The following is a 23,057-nucleotide window of genomic DNA, read 5'->3' as shown; positions in this document are numbered from 1 at the left end:
TTAGAAGATAAAGGTCCCCTTCCCCCCGCAACACAGCTTTCCAGTCCTAGAAACACTTTTATCTATCTGCTTTAAATGAAGGGTGACTTCTAATGTCACATGATGGACTTCCCCTTTTGTCCCTTCTCCACTGCAGTTCCCCAAGCAGCCCAAATCTACTGAAGAGAGTCCCTCAACCCCCTAGAACAGATATTGGTAGAACATCTGCAGTAGAGAAGAGGAATCTGTTCCACCAACAGAGCCGTATTCCGATGGTGGATGGGCACAATTTGATTTCTCCAGAAGTCTGAAGCCATTATACCTCAGGCCTGCTCTATCATAAGTTTCCCTTCTAGGAAAATATGCCTCAAGTCTAAATCTAAGGCTTAAGATGCCTTCAGTTTGACTTCACACACCTGAAAAAGTGGTTTATAGTGAACAGTTATATTCTGAGAAGGAGAGGAAGTCACATATACAGAGCACGGCAACATCACAACGTTCAACCTTTGCGTAATACCACCGTGCTGAAAAGAGAAATGTTTTGCAATGTGACCACTACAAACTATTTCTTAATGTTACTTTTGTTGTATAATCCTATACACATTTAACTCACAGCTCAAGCAGCACACATGCCTTCTTTCTTCTTCAGTGATCATTTGTAGCCAAGTAAGTTTGTCTTTCATGAACACGGTCTTAACAGTGAGTTCGTAAGTGACCGTGGAGGCCAGTTCTGGATCCACACATCCTTTCACAGTGAGGACATAGGTTTCTGGGCGGGAGTTGATCACGGTGTGGATTTGCCAAGTGTGCCTTCCTCTTAGCACGTTTCTCCCTTGCATCCTGAGTTTGAGTGTCTTCAAAGTCCATGACACCTTTGGTAAAGGCTGTTCTCCAATTGGAGCGCTCACAAGCCATTGCTTCCCAATTCTCTGTGTTTATACTACATTTTTAAAATTTGCCTTGAGAGAGTCTTTAAACCACTTTTGTTGACCACCAGCATTACGCTCCAGTGGGGTGTTTCCCTTCAACAAAGTGCAGAATCATGGCAATGAAAATAGAGTTGGGGTGATAACACAACCCTGTTTAATACTTGATCCCACTGTACATGGTTCACTTTGAGAGCCATTGTTATCTGCTATTGTTGCTGTCATATTATGGAGGAGCTGAAGGATGTTCACAAATTTATCTGGGCAGCCAATTTTCAGGAGGACAGTCCACAGGACATTAAAATTTACAGTGTTGAAGGCCCTAGTCAGGTCAATAAACGCCATATTTGGGAGTTGGTTTTGCTTTCTGCATTTTTCTTGAAGCTGTTGAGCAGTAAAAATCATATCCACTGTCCCCCTAGAAGGTAAAAAAACATTTTGGGATTCAGAAAGGGTAGCCTCAGATATTGTTAGGAGACGGTTTGCTAAGATCCTTGCAAGAATTTTGCCAGCCGCAGCTAATAAAGAGATGTCTTGACGCAGTGGATTCTATCACCTTTTAAAAAGAGATTAATAATTTTGGCATCCCTAAAGTCTGCTGGGATCTCTTCTCCCAGATTTTTTCGATGAGCTTGTGAAGTTATTGTGTAAGTTCAATTCCGCCCACTTTGAAGACTTCGGCAGGTACCCCATCAGGTCCACTGGCTTTGCTGTTTTGCATATGGTTAACAGCTGTACACAACTCTCCCATTAGAGATACTGCAAGCTCATTTCCTATTTTTATTTGTGGAATTTGTGAGAGGAGATGCTGGTAATGTTCTTTCCAGCGCAGTGCAATACTGTAGCTTCTTTACCTTTTAGAAGTGTGGTACCATCTGTTGAGCATAGGGGGCATATACCATGATTTATTGGCCCATAGATGGTCTTTGTGGCTTTAAAGAAACTCTGTGCATCATGAGTGTCAGCTAAGTGCTGGATCTCTCTAACTTTTTTTTATCCACCAGGTGTTCTTTAGTTCTCTGGTTCTTCTTTGTACCTCAGCCTTAGTGTTGGCATAGGTTTTTTTCTTAGCAGCACCATTTCTCTCTCTTTGCAAGAACTGAAAGGCCTTCCTTTTCTTGTCAATAACACATTCAATCTTACTATCATTCTCATCAAACCAGTCCTGGTGTTTCTTGGTTTGGTACCCAATAGTTTTTTCACAGGCTGCAATAATGGATGTTTTTAGCTTGATCCAGTGTTCCTTGATGTCGTCAGGGAACTCCGAAAGCAGACTGTCTTTAAGAGTCATTTGGAAGCAATCCCGCTTAATAGGATCTTGCAGGGCTTGAGTGTTCTTTTGCGCCTTGGTTTCCTTCCTTGAAGCCTGCGTTGAGGTATAATCTTGATAGCCATCATGGAATGTATTAATCGGTGATCTGTCCAGCAATCATCAGCACTCATCATAGCTCTGGGAAGGAGGACATCACGGTGATCTTCAGCTCAGACAATTACATAGTCTAAGAGGCGCCAGTGCTTCGATTGAGGGTGCCTCCATATGTTTTCAATTTATTTTTTGTCGAAAGAGTGTTTCGGTAATATCAAGATTGTGCACTGCACATAGTCAAAAGTAAGCCTCCATTCTGGTTGTTGTTGCCAATTCCTTCTTTCCCAATAGTCCCAGGCCACAGATCAAAATCTCACCCAACTCTTGCATTAAAATCACTCCAGAGGATACCTCAGGCGCCTCTGATAGGATGGTATCCAGCTAAGAGTAAAAAAATTATTTAATGTCTTTATCGGCATCCAGTGTTTGTGCATAAGCGCTTATAATAGTAGCCTGTTGGTTTTTGGCAAGTTTTATTCGGAGGGTTGAAAGTTGTTCATTAATGCCAGTAGGGACTTCTGACAAGAGTTTCAAAAGATCGTTTTTGATAGCAAAGCCTACTTGCTCAGGTAGACATTTCCAGAAGGTGTAGCCTCCTTTTTCTTCCTTCAGTTGTCCCTCACCTGCTCTTCGAGTTTCTTGAAGTACTGCAATATCGATGTTAAAAAGTCACAATTCTCTTGCAATGATGGCAGTCCTGCGTTCAAGACGTTCATTATCTGTGTTATCCAACAAAGTTCGTATATTCCATGTTCCAAAGTTCAACTGTCTTTTACGACCACAGGGTGGTGACCCCACTGGATGCGGTCAGGGGAAAAGGGAGGCAGACTATGTTTAGGATATGTTTTCTAGCCCCTCCCCCTATTCAGGGTGAGCAGGGTAGATCCTAAATAGGACTGCTCAATCATGGGATACAGCTGCCGAGCTACTCAACTGCCGCATTCCTTGAATCAGAGCAACTGAATCTATATCCACTGCCCATGTGCCGGTTCATTACTAAAGGCTTTCAAATTTCACGGTCCTGCCCCCATTACCATTTGCCGATCGCCATGGGACTTGTTTGGGTTTGGGATGGGTTTTTGGAAGACACCTGTGCATGAATTTGTTTTATGTGTGTAGATCAGTGCATGATGACCAATGCAGAGTCTTCGCAGTAAGGCTCTATGCATGAGTATCATGACGACTGGTAGATTCTTATCTGTTGCAGTCTTCACCCACCTTCACAGCCGTTGTAACATACCACTTGTTATCTTCTGCCTGTTCTGCAGTTGAGGACTTCTTGGATCATTCCTTGTCCAGCTCCTCACCTTTGACCTTACCGCCTTGGGTGACCCTGCTGAGAGTACGAGACTCCCAATGGCTTCACTGACAAGGGTCATAGGAACGTGCAAGCCCACTCACCACAACAAGGTGATGATCCAGTGAGTGAGAGCATGCATGCCACCAGGCAGTGTGGTGTAGCGCTCAAGAGTGTCTGACTAGGACTGCAAGGACCTAGATTCAACTGGTGACCTAAGCTCTCAATCTAACCTGTGTCACAGGGTTGTTGTAAAATCATAAGAGGGGAGAGGGAACCATGAAAGCAGCCTTGAGCTCCTTAGTGGGAAGGTAGGATATACCACTTTGAGGGGGGGTTTTTGCAATCAATAAGCGTTTATGAAATAAATAAATAATAAAATATAAATGTAATAAATATATTACAAATGAAGAAATAAGTCCTAGTAAACTACCACTTTTAGCTTAGTGATATCTATTGCCGGGGGAGGGATCTATTTGTAAGTCATTTAGGACCTATGGATGCTCAAATTCCACCCTTCCTTTATTGTACATTCCCTGCCATTGCTGCTACTGAAAGTTAAGTTTTGGGCAAAGAAAACGGGTGAGGGAAGAAAGCTTCCCAGGCTCACCAGGAAAAAGAAAGGGAGTCGGTGTTGTTGCAAGGGGGAAACAAGAACAAGGTAGTCTTTCCTACAGCCATTTCTTCTTCTCCTTTCCCTTGACAAGAAAGCTTGGGATAGCAGAAAGGAGAGAAAGTGACTGCAAGATTGGGAACAAGTTGTCAGAAAAATATTTGCAATAAGTAAGGTTTTCTGAGAATACGCTGCAAAATGGAGCTTTCTCCATAATTCCCTGAAACAAGCTTCAAAAGACCAGCACCACCCAAGCAAAGTTAGAAACTATCCAATTAACATATTTACAAGCCAATATGATTTGAAAAAAAACAATGTTTCCCTTTGATGTTGCTGTTTTGGTATTATCAACTCCTTTGTCTATCTCAAATATATACTGTATAGTCAAGGGTAATGATCAATACAAGTGAAATACAGCTGCTATGTGTATTCGGTAGTCAAGATAAAATGGGAGAGAGAAGCATGCCACTCGAGAAATGATGCCAGAGAGCATTCCCCAGCAGCTAGGTAACAAAAATAGTTGAGACGGATGACCCTGAGTTACTTTCACTCTGCTATGCATTGGACTACATGCATATTTTGCAGCTCTGCCAATCCAGGGTTTGGGGATAAACGTTCAGCTGCTACTCCTAGAAAAAGAATCTCAAGGTCTCTACCGTATCTTCTACACAATATGAACTTTGGCCAATTCCATGGGACCTTGAAGCAGAAAACAGATTCTAGCTCAGCCACCTTCCAAAAAAAGTGGAAAATTACTAGCTTCAAGCAAGTGTCATGTGTCTCTGAACCCGTTATCTAGTTATACAACACTGGTTTTCATCCACACACAAAACAAAAGGGGTGTAGAAAATTGTGCATTTGTGGAGGAGACAGAATAGGAAGAAATATTTGTAGTTGGTCTGTTCAAAAGCAGCACAATAAAAGAGATGAATAGTAAAACCTGTGACCATTCAGAAAAGGAAGGCTAAGATACTATTTTCTCTTATCAGAAAAAGGACAGGGACAACAAATGTGTTTCCCAAGAAAGTAGATGAGATAACATTGGTCTCCTGCTACTCAGAGCTGCCTGGAGAAACAGACCACACAGCACAGTGTCATTCACCCAACACAAAGCAGTTTTCCAGAGAGTTAAGGCTAGTGTTTCCATTTACAACTAACAAGTCCTACCACATTGACATAAAACCATACATATTCATCCCATTGCCTTCAAGATTCAGTCACAGTAGATTCTTTTGTAGGTTAGCTCCTGAACTCTACCCCTAAAGTTACTTATGGATACAAGAAGGCCTATCTTTAAAGCAACTTAAATATCTGCTTTTTTAGTACACAATAAAACACAAAGCCTTTATTTATTTGAAAAATAATGTCAGCAAGATACTTACAAACTAATCCTTAAAAAGTAAGGATCCTTTAAAAAAGGTGCAGACGTATTCAATGAGGCTTATTCCTATATATATCCAGGATATGTATGTATACACAGGATTGCTGCCTAACAGTATAATCCTATGTATGCCTACTCAGAAGTATGTCACCTTGAGTTTAATGGGTTTATTCCAGGTATGTATGACTGGCCTATTTACTAGTTATGTAGAAGACAACAGTATTACAGTAAATTTATTCCAAGATGCCATGAAGCCAATCTAGAAAGAAGAACACTGTGTCAGGCAATGTGAAGTATGCTTGATCCCTCCCTTTCCCTTATCAAAATAAAAGCTACTACTTTTATGTCACTGCTCTGCTAGGATTACAGTTCCCTCCAACACAGCAAATTTGGGTGGCTGAACACCTATCACTCTGGAAACAACCCCCCCCCCAAAAAAAAACCACCCCAGCAGTTTCTACATACCCAGAAAACTTCCTAGGGACATGAACACATTTTCAAATTTAAAATCCCAAACGCAGCCTCACAATGATGGGTGAGTTGCCACATCTTACATAATGTCAAAATTGAGCAGGGAGACAAAAGAATTTAGAAGAAAATGGTTAAAGCCTTAAATTATAGGAGGTATTTTGGAGAAGGGAGATTGTAATCAGACCCAAAACACTCCCTTCCCAACACTATAGAGGACTGTATTCTGGAGATACGTGACAACATTTTCCTGCAAGTCCCACTTGTAACTATTTATTAGAAATGCTGACTTAGTCGCCACTGGTGATGCATAAAGATTATCTAAATAAGCAGGCCAAAATCAACCCAATAAAACAGCAGTTCTGTCTCCCGGCGCCAGAGACGAGTCTCCTCTATCCCGTTCTGCACATTCTAGGCAGAAGAACTAACATTTCCTCAGTCACCCCAACCAAATAAGTTTCGTTTTCCCTCAGCACTTGGATGCTGAGGGAGAAGGTATGAGTTGTGAAGAAACGATAGAAAGGGAACGAGGGAGAGAAAAAGGGGAGGAGGAGGAGGAGAAGGGCAAAAGGCCAGTGACAAATCCCACCTACCCTCCAGCAAACAGGTGCACGAAAGTGTCTTTCTGGTTCATCTTCTCATGCTCGTCCCAGGAAGACACTCGAGGGGAAGGCGGCGAGAGGATCAGCCTCCGCCCGGCGCTCCTGGGCAGCCTGAGGAGAGAGGAGGACGCGGGGCCAGGAGCACTGCCATCGACCTCGGAGAGGAAGGCAGTCCGGGAGGGAGCAGCCTTGGCCCTGCCGCGCTCAGGGGCCCCCACACGACCCTCTCCCAAACGGTTCCTCCTGCCTCAGCGCCTCAGCCCCAGAGAACTCGCCACCCCGCCGCCGCCTCCTTCCGCCTCCTCGCCCAGCCGGGGATACGCAGCGACAGGCAGCTTCCAAGGCACCGAACGGCCAGGCCCGCTCGCTTCTTCCAACGCGAAACGAGGCCCAATATAAACAGACGCCGCCATTGGCTCGCGGGCGACGTGACGTCGCCGGCCCAAGCTTTAATCAGGCTTTGCGCACGTGATCGGAGGCGCTCAGCGCAGCCAGCGCATCAATGGAAGGGAAGGAGGCGGAGGAGGAGGAGGAGGAGGAGGAAGAGGAGGAACCCGATGCATTTGCAAAAGCTCTGGTGGAGGGAGACAGCGTGCTAAAACAAGCTGTAGCTTAGGGCCCCACTCTCTTGGCCCCCCCCCCAAATTTAATTGTATTTCACTATTAATATACTTCTTAATTGTATTTCATTTCAACAATTACTTTGATAAAATACATATTTTGTAATGTGCAAAGGGCTTTAGTTCCCTATTAGGTCCATAAATTATCATATAGCATATATTCAGCACAAAAAACAGCGACAATTTGTTGCTGACAAAGTACAGCTGCACATATAAAGGGCCCCAGTAGCTCATCAAACCTAAATCCGGGCCAGATCCTATGCCCGTGCTTACTTGGGAGCAAGCAATGCCCGTTGGACTTTTCAGGAGCTGCTACCCGGCCCCCCCCCCCAATACTGAGCGCTGAGACGTGCGGTTCACACGGATTCCGCAGCAAGGAAAAGGCTCACAAGCGTTATCTGCCCGGATTAGAGCGCTATCTCTCCACCTTTGGCTCTTGCAGGTAAAGGGGGACGGACGCACGGGCTGTGCACGCCGCCGGTCTTTTGCAACTCGACTGCCTGTCCTCTTGGGCCAGAGGGAAAGGGAAAGGAAGTGAGCCTTGTTCAAATCGTTCCTAGGCTTTACAGGATTTATGCTCCTTAAGTCAGAGGTTTCACTCCAAAGCCAATTCCATCTGCCTAGGGGAGGATCTGCAAGCAAACAGGGTTGTTTTGTTGGGTTTTTTGTCCCGGGGTGGGGGGGGCTGCTTATTTAACACCAGTCAGCATTTATATTGGAATTTCTTTTAATGCGTTTTTATTTTGTCACTTTTTTTTTACTGCCCTGGGCTACCGCGGGAGGGAGGGAGGGCTAGGTGTGAATTTAATAAACAAGTTGCAGATTGGTTCCCTCAAACCCAAGATCAGATTTTTAAGACTTGGAGGTCTTAAATGGTACCCTTCTCCAGCTTACTGTTCTGCCTACTTCTGTCAGATCATGCAAGTGTTTGATAAATACTAAAGGCGAGCGTGGTGGGGGAAGGTTACATTCCCTTTTAGAGAGTTATAATTTCCCCACCATTTTAAGCTTCCTGCCCCAATAGTGTTCATCAGCCAGGCAACCCCTGCTCTTAGGGCATTTTCCAAACTACTTGCTTCTTTCATGCAATATTTAGTAATTCTTACTGGGCCACAGGATCTTTTATTGTACTTTAAGCAAGTTTTTTGGCCCCTGGTATTGGAGAAATAGGATTCCCCCGTTAACACTCCAAAAGCGTGATTAGTGTTGAGTGGGATTTCACAATCATCATAAAAATAACATAGGTGTCACTCTACGCCCCTCCTTCAGCCACCAACATGGGTGTTGGGATTGCATTGCTAGGCTACAATTCTTACCTGGGAGTCAGCCCCACTGAATTCAGTATATTTTAGACATGTATAAGATTACATTAACATTTCAATTGCCTTCCCCCTCCTTTGGCTTCAGCTTCACACCCAACACATTCTTGTGTCCTTTTGGCCTATCAATTAGCTGAACCCAAATGAATCCAGTAATTATGAGAATGGAAATTCTTTTAAGTCAGACACATTTGTGCTTCTATCTGGTATTTTTATGTTGTGAACTGCCCTGAGATCTACGGATTAGGGACAGTATACAAATTTAATAAACAAACAAATAAAAATAAATAAATTAATGGAATCTGGCTTATTCAAGAGCAACATCTCATGAAGAAAATCCTTTCCTTGTTCATAAAACTTATATTATTCCAGCTCTATGCACATTTACACAAAATCAAACCCCGTTGAATCAAGAGGGCTTTATTCCTGAATAGAAAAGCAGAGGCTCTGGATATAGAAAAGTGTCCTTAGGATAATTGGGGGGGGGGGGGAGGGTAGCAGATGACCACATTACATGAATCAATTGGCAGAATTAGAAACACAAAATAAACAGGCCACAGTATAGAAGAGAAACTAAACTGAATAGGTATAAAAGTTGGGTCTAGCCCAGGAATAGGTAATTATTATTTTTGAGCTTGAGGGCCACATTCCTTGCCACATATGTAAAACCCGATGAATGATGAATTTATGTGGTGAACTGCCCTGTGATCTTTGGATGAAGGGCAGTACACAAATAATAAAGAATGAATGTAAATTCCCCCTTTATACAGTAGGCAAGTTTCTACACACATGCATTTTGAACTCCTCTTTATCTACCATCCAGTGACCTAAGCAGCATTGTCAGAGGTAAAAGACATGTTTTAAACCATGCAAAAACATGAGTGTTAGGAAGCAGGGTGGCTTAAGGGGGGGGGGTTGGCCTGCAGAGAATCCAGAGGGGAGAATCATATAGAGACCAGGAGGGCCACATTTGCCTCCCAGCCCCCAGGCCTGAGGTTCCACACCCCTGATGTGGGTTTTTAAAGCTGAAAGCCACATAATATAATCTGAAACAAACAAAAAATAATCCTTCCAACTCTACGATTCTATGACATTTTCAGCAGCATGCGCTGAAAAATTTGCTCAGTTTTTTCCCTAAACGGTTGTTCCTGTACTACCATGAAGTAAGGGGTCCTACATAAATAGTCCAAATATTGACACCTTCGTCTTCAGGGTACCTGTATGCACAATCCTAATCCCGCTTGTCTGGAGGTGAACCCCACTAACTTCAGCATAACTTGCTTCTGAGTAGTTGTGGTCAGGATTGCAGAATGTTGCTTAATTAAGTCCCACACAAAACCAACCGGTGTAGAGCCACTGTCTCCTCCCCTTTCCCCCCAAGCGCAAAATACAACCCCAAAAGGTGACGTCACGGCCTTCCCAATTAAGGATGCGAAAGCGGGGGAGGGAGGGAGAAGAGAGAGATACGGAAGCAAGAGGCTCCTCCGCCCAAAGTCAACACAAGGCGAGAGATTCCGAGAGATTCTGCTCCTTTGCTACCTTCCCACCCCTCTCTGGCGCTGGATCAGGCCGGGTGCCTGTGCAAAGCGTCTCTTGTTTTGTCAGGAAATCAGCCCTGCCGGATTTCAGAGGGATCAGGAATGCAAGCCTCAGCGCCTACCCCACCCTGCAGCAGTTGCTGCTCCTACTCCATTTGCACCGCGGCTGCCGCAACCCAACCGAGAAGCAGAAGGGAAGGTTTTCTCCGGAACGCCGCCTCGGGTCTCTCCCCAGGCGGGCCCGCTTCCCTCCGGGAGTCCCCTTAACACCCCCAGCCAGTCGCCTTTTCCCTCCCCGACAGGCCTTGTGCAAAGCAAATCGATCTGGCCCGCTTGCTCCCCGAGCGGATCTCTCTCGCGCTCCTGCAGAGGCAGAGGTGCTGCGTTCACACGTTCCTCCCTCTCCCGCGCGCGCCCCCGGCAGCCCCCGCCCGCTCGCACCTACCCTCCAGCAAATAGATGCACCAGGGTGTCTCTCTGGCTCATTCTCTCTCATTCTCGTCCCCAGCAAAACGGGAGGGAGGCCGGGGAAGGGAAGGACGCGAGGCGGCGCAGCGCACTTCCTTTTCTCCCAGGCTGCTCAATGGCGCAGCGCCGAAGGAGGGGCTCTGCCGGCCGCCCCCTGCCGGCCGAGGAGCGAACCGCGTCTCTGCGGGAAGAGGAGCGAGCGCGTGCCAAAGGAGGAATCCATGCTGAAGTGGGGATAAAGGGGCGTGCAATAGCAGGCTATAACCTACGGATCATCTGCCCAGCCACCCCCGTTTCTTTCCGTCGCGCAGGCTCGTGGGTTTGTGCCCAGCATTGGGCTAAATAAATAAATAAATAATCCTGCATTGCAGGGGGTTGGACTAGATGACACTGGTGGGCCCTTTCAACTACAGTGATACCTCGGGTTAAGAACTTAATTCGTTTCGGAGGTCCGTACTTAACTGTTCTTAACCTGAAGCACCACTTTAGCTAATGGGGCCTCCCGCTGCCGCCGTGCCACCAGAGCACGATTTCTGTTCTCATCCTGAAGCAAAGTTCTTAACCCGAGGTAATATTTCTGGGTTAGCGGAGTCTGTAACCTGAAGCGTATGTAACCCGAGGTACCACTGTATTGTATACAATTCCATGCTGAGCTCATGGAACTGCTTTATAACGAACTGCCAGTGGTGCCCAAAGTGGGCAGTAGCGCCGCCAGGAGGGGTGCAGTGGGATTACCTAGAGGGGGCGCTGAAGGTGTACTATTGGCCTTCGAAAAGCGGCTGGCTACCACGGGGTCAAGTTCATTCACTTTGTTTAAAACTAGGTTTAATTGGATTTTGAAGAAACGGGCAATTCATTGTTACTGTTTCAAATTTTGTTGTGGTTCTTCCCTAGTACAAACCGCGATTCTGAATAAGTTTTTTTAGAGGGTAGTGGGCACTGGGGATGGAACCAAGAGGCAGGAGCAGGACCAAATTTGGGAACCCGGGCTTCTCATAACGTCTCTCCAGAAAGGCTGCGCCTCGCAGTCGGGTTTCCGTAGGACTCTTCAATCCGGGCTCTTCAAAGCTCCCCGGATCCCAGACGGCTCTGCCTTTTTTGCAAATCCTCCTGCCACCGTCCCTCTCACCAACCCTGCTTTTTCTATTAGCAGCAACCCTTTATGCTTCAGCTCATGCAGCATTCGCAAGCCGGTAGGCAGCACAGCCCCACTTCATGTCCAAACCACACAGGCCTTGCATAGTGAGCTTCTCCCTTCCTCCTCTGTATCCAGGACCCCTTCCTCTTCCTTAAGGCACACAGATCACCTGATCACAGGCTCTCCCACGATGGCAAGGTGTACAGTACAGTGGTACCTCGGGTTACATACGCTTCAGGTTACAGACACTTCAGCTTACAGACTCTGCTAACCCAGAAATATTACCTCAGGTTAAGAACTTTGCTTCAGGATGAGAACAGAAATCGTGCAGCAGCGGCGCGGCGGCAGCAGGAGGCCCCATTAGCTAAAGTGGTGCTTCAGGTTAAGAACAGTTTCAGGTTAAGAACAGACCTCCGAAACGAATTAAGTTCTTAACCCGAGGTACCACTGTATTGTAAATCTATCTAAATGATGGTGATGTGTTTTTTTTATGTGCATCTCTACATATAAACCAGTATAATCAAGTTTTGGCATAACTATGTACCTCTTGTTTGGGGATCCATAAGTGGCCAACCTAAACTTACCAGTACTTCAAATGGGCTTGGGAGGGGCTCTTTAGTTTAGATGGTGCTTTAAATGGTCTTATGTCCCCCTTTAGATAGGAAGAAGTTAAAATGTGGTAAGCCTTTGTTTGGGGCTCTGTCTCATCCTACTGGGGGGCTTCTGCTGCAAATTTCTGCCTCGATGGGACCACAGGACATGTAGAACCTCAGAGATGAAGTTAAAGAAGTGTTCATATGGTACAGAATGTGAAGCCAGGAGAGGGAAATAAATCAGTCTGATAGGGTTTATGGACTCAGGTTTGCACCTGGATGCTCAGGTGGTGGCTGCAGCTAGGTGTACCTTTGCCCAGCTTATAGACTAGTGCACCAACTACATCTGTTGGATGATGCCGGCTATGGCCCATGGTGACACATGCCTTAGTTATATCTAGATTGCCTTGTTGCAAGGCATTGTGCTTTATAAGTGCCAGATGCCAATTTGCTTCCAGGACTCATTTTGTGTTTTAGGAGGATAATTTGATGTACTTTTTAATATGTACCTAATGTAAAAACAGGATGCAGGTGGTGCTGTGGGTTAAACCACAGAGCCTAGGGCTTGCTGATCAGAAGGTCAACGGTTCGAATCCCCGCGACGGAGTGAGCTCCCGTTGCTCGGTCCCTGCTCCTGCCAACCTAGCAGTTCGAAAGCACATCAAAGTGCAAGTAGATAAATAGGTACCGCTCTGGCAGGAAGGTAAACGGCGTTTCCGTGTGCTGCTCTGGTTTGCCAGAAGCGGCTTAGTCATGCTTGCCACGTGACCCGGAAGCTGTACGCCGGCTCCCTTGGCCAATAAAGCGAGATGAGCGCCGCAACCCCAGAGTTGGTCACGACTGGACCTAATGGTCAGGGGTCCCCTTACCTTTACCTAATGTAAAAACACACACCAAGAAACACATCACTGGAAAGTGTTCCGAGGCAGAGGAAGCAGCTGTGAGAGAGGCCATTTTTAGTAAACTACATAGCTCAGTCGGTAGAGCATGAGACTCTCAATCTCAAGGTCATGGGTTTGAGCCCCATGTTGGCCAAAAGATTCCCCATGTTGGCCAAAAGGGTTGGATTAAATGACCATAGTAGTCCCTTCCAACCACAATTCTATGATTCTACCCCCCCCCCCCAATTCTAGCACCCCTTCTTGCTACTACTTTTCTGATTGAGCTGTTTTTCAGTGCAAAGTTGGGACATTGTTACATGTTGTGCAGCTCATCTTTAGTCTCTTTTCAAACAAGAAACCTAAAGATTCCTGGCAAAAAGTCACCCTTTGTCCTCTTATCAGAACATTCAGTCATATTTGGGTATGATGTTAATACTGTTTTTCCATGTGAGCACAAGCATTAACCAATTACAGATTTTGTAAGAGTCTGATTGTGTACATTGCATGTGCCTCAAATATCTCTAAAAGCGTTTCAAATGTCTGGACAAAGTGAAAGACTGTGCAATATTAGATAACATCATGCGGAACTCATTTTTCCAATGAACTGCATCACCACTAAATAATAATAATTATTATTATTCTATATTAGTATTGAGTTGAAATTGAAATTCAGTAACCTTAAACAGTCAGTCATGAATGAAAAGTGAACAGTGACCTTTAAAGGCCCCTCTCTTCTGAGCATTTCACCATTCTTTTATAATGCTTCTGGTGTCATTTTACCTGCTAGGCAGCTGGTTCTGTGGCAGGCAAGATGCCATTAGAACATTGGAATCACGGCCCAGTCATTAGACAGGAGAATGCTGCTGCTTCAGTTGGCAGAAATGTGTGGCCCCCCCCCCCAGCTGAGTACCCTGTCTGCCCTGCTGCTTCCACCAGCAGCACCAATTTGGGGCCTGAAATCACATGAGATCCTGTGGTGAATGCGGCAGGGCGTGTGGTGGTTGCAGGAGCAGGTAGGTTGTGGTGGGAGAGGCACAAGTGGCAGGGCACAGCAGCAATTCAGTCAGGGGCTGGTCTGGATCGGAAGACTGGGAAATGCAATCGCAGAGAGGTCAGCTCCTAACAGAAGAGGAGGGGGAATACCCCCCCCCCCCCGCTTCCAGAAGCAGAGAGACAGGCAGACACAGAAGCTGCTCAGTTGAGAGAGGAGCTACCCAGCTATGAAATAGTAGCTAAGCAACCAGAAGGGAGGGAGCAGCTGGGCGATACATCAGTCAAGAGTGTGGGAGAAGCACCTCCCTCCCCCCAAACTCGGAGGTCTGAGCATGTCAGAGAACAAAGGAGACACAGGGGGGACTTCCTGTTGGCATGCTCCTTGCTGCGGAAGTGGGGAGGAGTCACAGTAGGCAACTGATATCCTTGCGGAGGGCTGCCTGTTTGTGTTTGCAACATAATGCTATAATAAAAGGACTATAAATCTACCAAAGGCTCGTTAATTCTTATGGCTGAGCTACCAGAAGGGAGAGGGGAAATCTCATACTTGACAGCTTCCCATTTTGCCTCAAATGGTGAAATGGGATGCATCCCTTCTGACTGGTGTGAAACATCTGCAGTCCCCTTCTAGGCCATGCTCCGCCATGCACAACTCTCGTTAGTATTTCGCTCACTTGGCAGAACAACCCAAATCCTCTTTGCACCAGGTTGGGAAGTGTGTGTGTCCCTACCTACCTCTGCCAGACTCCCACCAGCTCGTGCCTGCTGAATGACAGCAGAGAAACTCCCCCCCCCCCACTCGTCAAATGATGGAAATGCTAGTAGCAGGATCTCCACTGGCTGCTGCTAGCAGAAAGTCCCCAGAATGACTCTCACCCAGCAATGGAGGAGGAATATGCAGAACTGAAATTCACAAGTGGACTCACCTGATTCAGTCCCGATAAATCATGACCCAAGATCTACTCACGAGTCCACTATAAAGTATTTTTATGCACTTAGAAGAAGTCTTACATCCATTTACATCTGTTCAATTTATCTCTGCATTGAAGTATAATAAAAGCTTCATACTCTGAGCAATATCTCTGCACTATCATTTAATAAAAATTCCCTACACCCACTACATAGGCATAGTTGAGAGATGAGCAACTTTTGATGCCCCTTTACTTGGGCTTTTACACCCAGGTCATTTTTTTATAACCTGTTAACGGTTCAATTTGCTCTACGCTGCTTTTAGATATTTTTCTATTTTATGTTGTATGGAAATGGTTTTAAATGAATGAATAAATAAATAAATATAAACTTGTAACTAAGAACTTGGACCTAAGTTTGTTTATTTCCTTCTCCTTCCCAATCCATTTTCCTTTTCTGTCCTGCCTTTTTAAATTATACACCTGAAGACAGACGCAGTATCTCTTTTAGTGATCTGTAAGCAGCTCTGGGAACCTTTGTGGGTTGAAGAACTGGATCAGAATTCTTTAAACAATGAAACAACTGACATTCTATCTTCTCTAAAACTCATTGCTGGATCTAGTTGGGTATTTTTCTGTAGCCAGTAACAGTTAACGCTACCTGCATTGCCTTTGGCTCTTTGGATTCCACAGCAATCAAGTCCCCTTTTAATAAGCTTTGGCTGCTAGAGGGAGAAATGCAGGTCACAGCTTGCCAAAGAATGGAAATGTACTGATTAGGCTGGTTGACAGCAACTGCTACCTGTAGCTGCTCTCTTGTTTCAACCTCTCACAGCAGGAAGAAAAATACAGTTTGCCCTCTTTCCCCCTGCCCCCCACTTGATCCCGTAAGCAGTAAAGCACATCTATAATCTAAAGCACAATCTATAATAATAATAATAATAATAATAATAATAATAATTTATTATTTGTACCCCGTCCATCTGGCTGGGTTTCCCCAGCCACTCTGGGCGGCTTCCACAAAGACCAAAAATACACTAATATGTCATACATTAAAAACTTCCCTTAAGATGTCTTCTGAATGTCAGGTAGTTGTTTATCTCTTTGACATCTGATGGGAGGGCGTTCCATAGGGTGTGCGCCACTACTGAGAAGGCCCTCTGCCTGGTTCTCTGTAGCTTTGCTTCTCGCAATGAGGGAACCGCCAGAAGGCCCTCGGTGCTGGACCTCAGCGTCCGGGCAGAACGATGGGGGTGGAGACGCTCCTTCAGGTATACTGGGTCGAGGCTGTTTAGGGCTTTAAAGGTCAACACCAACACTTTGAATTGTGCTTGGAAACGTACTGGGAGCCAATGTAGGTCTTTCAAGACCGGTGTTATATGGTCTTGGCGGCTGCTCCCAGTCACCAGTCTAGCTGCCGCATTCTGGATTAGTTGTAGTTTCCGGGTCACCTTCAAAGGTAGCCCCACGTAGAGCGCATTGCAGTAGTCCAAGCGGGAGATAACTAGAGCATGCACCACTCTGGTGAGACAGTCCGCGGGCAGGTAGGGTCTCAGCCTACGTACCAGGTGGAGCTGGTAGACAGCTGCCCTGGATACAGAATTGACCTGTGCCTCCATGGACAGCTGTGAGTCCAAAATGACTCCCAGGCTGCGCACCTGGTCCTTCAGGGGCACAGTTACCCCATTCAGGACCAGGGAGTCCTCCACACCAGCCCACCCCCTGTCCCCAAAAAACAGTAATAACAATAATAATAATAAATTTTATTTATATCCCGCCCTCCCCAGCCAAAGCCAGGCTCAGGGCGGCTAACAACAATCAAATAATCAAACAATCAAATAATCCAACATTCTAAAACATTTCATTATAAAAATTAATTAAAATCAAATTAATGGCAACCGTTAAGCAAAGTTCTGTGCAGGTTGCCAGAGGAGGGAGTCAGGCTGGGCCCTGACCAAAGGCCTGGTGGAACAATTCTGTCTTGCAGGCCTTGCGGAAAGATGTCAGGTCCCGCAGGGCCCTAGTCTCTTGTGACAGAGCGTTCCACCAGATTGGAGCCGCAGCCGAGAAAGCCCTGGCTCTAGTTGAGGCCAGCCTAACCTCTCTGAGGCCTGGGACCTTCAGGATGTTTTTATTTGCAGACCGTAGGTTCCTCTGTGGGTTCTGTCTTGTCAGGATTCAACCTCAATCCATTAGCCGCCATCCATCCTCCAACTGCCTCCAGGCACTCACACAGGACCTTCACCACCTTCACTGGTTCTGATTTGAAAGAGAGGTAGAGCTGGGTATCATCTGCATATTGATGGACACCCAGACTAAACCCCCTGATGATCTCTCCCAGCAGCTTCATATAGATGTTAAAAAGCATGGGGGAGAGGACGGAACCCTGAGGCACCCCACAAGTGAGGGCCCAGGGGTCTGAACACGCATCCCCCACACCACTTTCTGAAAACGGCCCAGGAGGAGGAGCAGAACCACTGTATAACAGTGACCCCAGCTCCCAGCCCCTCTAGACGGTCCAGAAGGATGTTATGGTCAATTGTATCAAAGGCCGCTGAGAGATCCAGCAGAACTAGGAAGCAGCTCTCACCTTTGTCCCTAGCCCGCCGGAGATCATCAACCAGCGCGACCAAGGCAGTTTCAGTCCCATAACGAGGCCTGAATCCCGATTGGAAGGGATCCAAATGGTCCGCATCCTCCAGGCTATTGGTCTTTTAGGGCTTTCTCAGTAGTTGAACCCAGATTATGGATGCCCTTTCCCAACCAAGCTAGAAGTGACTCCTTCTCTGGTTGGAGTTTAGCAAAGACCTTTTTTATTTATTCATCTCAGAAGGCTTTTGAGGTGGATAATGTTTTGTCTGAAGATTATCCGGTAGGCCTGCCTTTGATATTACTGCTTAATGTAATGTTGCCATTGTGATCTTTGCATTGGCAACCTCAAGACTGGATTACTGCAACATGCTGGGGGGTGGGCGTGTTCCCTTGGTTAAGGAACCCAGAAACTGTAGCTGGTGCAGAATATAGAAGGCAGATTGTTGAGATCACCCTGCCAACACCATATAATCCCCTGGTGGCAAACAGTCTCTTCCCTCAGAATTCTTCCTCTGGCAAACAGCTCCCTTTTGACAGGCGGGAGGCATCAACAATGCACCTCACAACATTATGGCACCAGGTGACCCATTTTTCTAGTGCAGCAAGCTGTGCTAAAAAGGAAATCCAACACATCCAAGTGGACCTTGAAGTTACCACTGATCGCTTGGTCAGTGGTGACTTCTAGCACCACTTTCTGTAGGGGTCTGCTGTACTCCTGAGTTTCCTGTGGAAATTCACTCAATTGCAACAGCTGTTCCAGAGTGGCAGGATATTTCCACTATTCTATGATTCTTCGTCAGGGTTCAGCCCTGATCTGTTCTCTTCCCAGCCTTCTTGACAGACATCGTAGCAGTAGATCCTATGCCCTTTTAAAATGTTTTGGGGAAGGTGTTATTGGTTTGTTGTTTTATTTTGATTATATATATTGTGGTTTCTACGTTGATCTTTTCTGTGAACCGCCCTGAGACCTCCAGGTATAGGGCGGTATATAAATTCAATAAAATCATCATCATCATAGATCTAACAACACAACTGAAAGGAGCAGAGATTTAGTAGATTTAGGTTAAGCTCTGTGTTCAGTCATGGAACTCTCTGAATGACTTTGGGCACAAATCCAAGTCGAAGTATATGTCACATTAGTCTTGCAACTTTCGCCTTAAGTGCAAGAGTTTTCTGATTTTGACAGGTGTCAGGGGCTGGACTGAGGAGGAATGGTGGGGACCGCCCCCCCCTCTTCCTACACTTTCCCAAGAAGAGGAGGAAAGTATAGATTTAGAACAGTGGTTTGCAGAAGGTCATAGTTCAGAGGCTGCAGTAGGGAAAAGCTGGGAAATATTGGGAGAGGAGCAGGAGGGCAGGGAAAGCACCAGGAGAGAGACAGCTCAGTTTCTCTAGAAAGCACCCCTGACCCCCCTCTCCCAGGACCAGACGGGCATTTAGGGTAGTAGAACAGAGAGCTCAGAGGCAGAAAGCTCAGATTAGCTGACACAGGGGTGATGTAGAATAGGAGGGACTGAGGGGATAGGACTTTAATTGGAGCAACACCATTATCTAAGAGAGACCGCAGTCCTTTGTGTGTGTCTCTGTGAATATTGAATAACCCACTGGTAAGAACTCTTCTTGTCTATCTGCTTCTTGGCATCCCACCGTGGGAGGGATAGGATTCCCTGAAGCCTGACACAAACAGCCAGTTTATAAGTACCAATCCAGAATAGGACCCTGGCTCAGGAGCTGGAGGGGCTTTAAACATTTTCCTGACTTGCTGCAAACCTGATCCTGATTGCTGCTCCCTCAGTCTGCAGTCTGCATTGCCGAAATGGTTCTATTCTAGGTAACTTCCAAGTGACCTCATTGAAGCCCACTTCAGGAAATGGACATGTGACAGCAGTTACCGTGACAAGTAATTTCCCTTTCTCCAACTTTGTTAACATCAAACAATAACCATAGAAAGGGAAAACCAGAAACTCATGTGAAGCATGGGAATGGAATTACTGCATTTGTACTATGAGTACTTTAGGAGTTCCAATTAAATTAAATTCTGTCTTATGCAGGACGCGTGCCTTTTAAAACAAATGATTAATCTTTCAGTAGAAATATCTTTGTTCATGCCATTAGCTGGTACACAACTCACATGTCCCTCAGTGGGAGATATCTCTGTTATTGGGATACGTCCAGCCTGGTTACATGCATCTTGAGTGCTGGACAGAGAGAACCCTTTCATCAATTATGGCATCCACTGAGATTTTGATTATAGAGAGTAGCAATGAGAGAGAGCACTTTCCCCCCTCCATGAATGAAATTGAGCAAGTAATCAAAGTGCATATGCATCTGATATATAAAAATGGTTCAGCTGCCAGCTTAACAGAATGGATCTTGTATTCATTCATCCGCTGAAGTATTTCAGAAGCTAATTCTAGGATATGTGGTGGATATTAGGCGTGTGCACTGATCACAAGATTTAGTTTGGATGCCAGTGCTTTGGGGGGACATCTTGATTCAATTCAAAGTGCTTCAGAGGTTGCCCAGTTTGGTTTGGGGACAAATCTTGCTTCAGGAAAAGATTTAGTGCTTACCCTATTCACTATTATGGGGAAATTAAAAAACACACGCACACACACACACACCAGGAGCCAACTCCTAGGGGCCGAGATTCCTTCACCTCCACAATAAATTATTTGAGGGGCCGAGCCCCCCAAAGTTGAGGGGAAATCCCATTCAGTGTGCGTGCGCGCGCGCGCCATGTCATGTTATGTGATTGATTATGTGGGGCGGGGCTTACCCGGCCCCCACTCTTGGAGAGTGGATCAGGTATGTTACCTGACTATATTTATTTCCCAGATTCAGTGCTGTCTGAAGGTAGCACTGGTTTTATTATCCCTTTGCCTCAAATCACCCTTGTATCACTGTAACTCATTAATGTAACTCAAAATACTATGGCTAAATGTCAGTAATTTCTACACTTTTGCAGCACACAGCCAAAGATATAAAATGTGGAAATTATAGCTTACCAAGCAATTTATACAGGAGTCAGTTCAGGGGGAGTGGGAGAATCTGAAGAAATATGATTGTTTGTACATAGGAGACAATTGAATCCATTAGCTCTCAGAATGGTTTATTGTTGAACACAAATTACTCTTGCACTTATTGATTTTGTGTGTGTTATAAACCATTTTTATGGAAACCATTAGACAAAATTACGGAGTAAACAGTTTTATGGGACAAGGGCCAACATGTAACAAGGGGAGGTCTTGTGTATGACACAAGATAATTTATTGCATGTATAAATACAGCAACTAAACTCAATAAAACAATCTTTTCCTCCCTGAAATACCTCCCTGGAAAGACTGGAGAAGATGCAAACAGTTTGCAGACAAGTCTTCTCTGAACCACCAGAGTGTTCCACCACCAGTCACTTTAATGCAATCCTGGGGCTGTGTGGGTTTGATTGTATCCATGTGCTCTATTTGCGTGTGACCACCCAAATTTAGACAGTGGTAATAATAGCCTTATACTTAGAGTGGAGGAAATGACAGTACCTTGTGGGACACTTTCATGAGAAGAGAAGTAAACCCTACACATATCCAAAGTGGAGTCCCTATGACACAGGGCCGTCTTTACCCGGGGATGCAAGGGGTGCGGGGCACCCAGGCGCAGAATTCGGGGGGGGGGGGCGCCAGGTGCCCGCCCCTGAAGCCACCTAAGCTCTTAACTATCTACCTGTTATGAAATAAGAAATAATTTTGATCAAGCTAGAAAAACAAAATACATATATACCTAGGTACTACCAAAATGAACAAGACGCGGGTGGCACTGTGGGTTAAACCACAGAGCCTAGGACTTGCCGATCAGAAGGTCGGCGGTTCGAAACCCTGTGACAGGGTGAGCTCCCGTTGCTCGGTCCCTGCTCCTGCCAACCTAGCAGTTCGAAAGCACGTCAAAGTGCAAGTAGATAAATAGGGACCGCTCTGGCGGGAAGGTAAACGGTGTTTCCGTGTGCTGCTCTGGTTCACCAGAAGCGGCTTGGTCATGCTGGCCACATGACCCGGAAGCTGTCTGCGGACAAACGCCGGCTCCCTCAGCCTATAGAGCGAGATGAGCGCGCAACCTCAGAGTCAGTCACGACTCGACCTAATGGTCAGGGGTCCCTTTACCTTTACCTTTACTACCAAAATGTATACCTACTGTTTCACTAAAGGACTTTCGACTTTGTCGCACTAGTGGCGACGCTTGTCATTCACAATGGTGGCGCTTGTCATTCTCAACGGCACCATGCACGCGAAATTAACTAAATTTGGGGGTGCTGGGCGGATCTTTGCACCCCAGCGGTGCATATGCTACAGACGGCCCTGCTATGACAGTTGGATGGTGTTTTGTAAGCCTCCTTCTGGCAACTCTTGCAACCAAGCTGGTGCCAAATGTATTGCTCTGCTATCCTTTGGACCACAACAGTGAGGCCAAGAGGGAGTTATTGTTGTCTGGGCATCCCAGGACTTCCATGCACACAATCCAGGCTTGTGCTCTGGAGAAGCCACTAGGGTGCTGCTAATGCAGCAAAAACAATGTGAGAGTTATGAGCTACCGGTCTCTGCAGCCGCAGCAGGTGCTGTGATTCTCCAGTGGTTTGATTTCACCCCCCGGAGGCACACTTCATTGTCTCCCGAGACAGATGCCAACAACAGTGGTATGATGCTTCTGAACTGAAATTTACAGAGTGACTGGCAGGAGGTATTTGACTGGTCAGCTAGCCAGTAGCTTGTGAATTCATATTTCCAAGGTCCTAGTGTGGCATTCATTTCTCAGTCATGTCTTCCTGTAAGAAGGGAAACCCTGTGTCTTGTTTTGCCTCTTCTACATTTTACAAAAGTCAGAAACTCTATTTCCAGTTTCTGTAGAGAGGAACAAAAATTCAGTACAGGTTCCAAGGCATTAGTGTGCTTGGTCATTACTAAAAATATTAATAGACCAGTCTTCCTCCTTACTGATACAAGGGGGAGGCACACCATAACACTGTTGCAAAGGACCCTTTTCAGAACACAGGCCACATTCCTGTGTAGGGAACCTCCCAGGGACTGAGTGCCAGTGCTAGGTAGGGATTAGAGGCAGAGGGGAGGGGAGCAGCAAACACAACTCTTACCTTTGTACAGTAGGCTCCATTCCAGCTCTGCAAAAGACAGAGGTTTCAATCCACTTAAGCAAGAAGAATGATCAAAGTTCAAGGAAATATTCCAACCAGGCAAATGCGCTTGAGGGTGTGCAGTACAGCTGGGGAGGAGTATGACCTGGAAGGAGACTGGTGGGCCACACTTAACTTGTGAGCTGGAATAAGACCCAAAATTAGTTGCATTCACAGTAGACCTATTGAACCAATAGATTTA

General features: G+C 45.9%; 1 protein-coding gene across 2 annotated transcripts in view; it reads right to left on the bottom strand.

Moving 5' to 3' along the window:
- SLC25A36 (solute carrier family 25 member 36) overlaps nt 1–10,710 on the bottom strand; it is a 45,799-nt gene extending 35,089 nt beyond the window's left edge. The window contains exon 1 of one of the 2 annotated variants that reach the window (XM_081006571.1): nt 10,555–10,710. In XM_081006571.1, the coding sequence (XP_080862697.1) occupies nt 10,555–10,595 (41 nt within the window). In that variant the 5' untranslated portion in view covers nt 10,596–10,710. Of the gene's footprint in view, nt 1–6,623; nt 7,042–10,554 lie in introns of those variants that run through there. The other variant, XM_081006572.1, reaches the window with a different exon arrangement.
- Between the last annotated feature and the right edge of the window lie 12,347 nt (nt 10,711–23,057).

Source organism: Podarcis pityusensis (genome assembly GCF_964106645.2).
Source record: "Podarcis pityusensis genome assembly, chromosome: 5".
In the NCBI taxonomy this organism is placed as follows: Eukaryota; Metazoa; Chordata; class Lepidosauria; order Squamata; family Lacertidae; genus Podarcis; species Podarcis pityusensis.
Note: the sequence above shows the minus strand (reverse complement) of the source record. Positions and strands in the feature narration are given on the sequence as shown.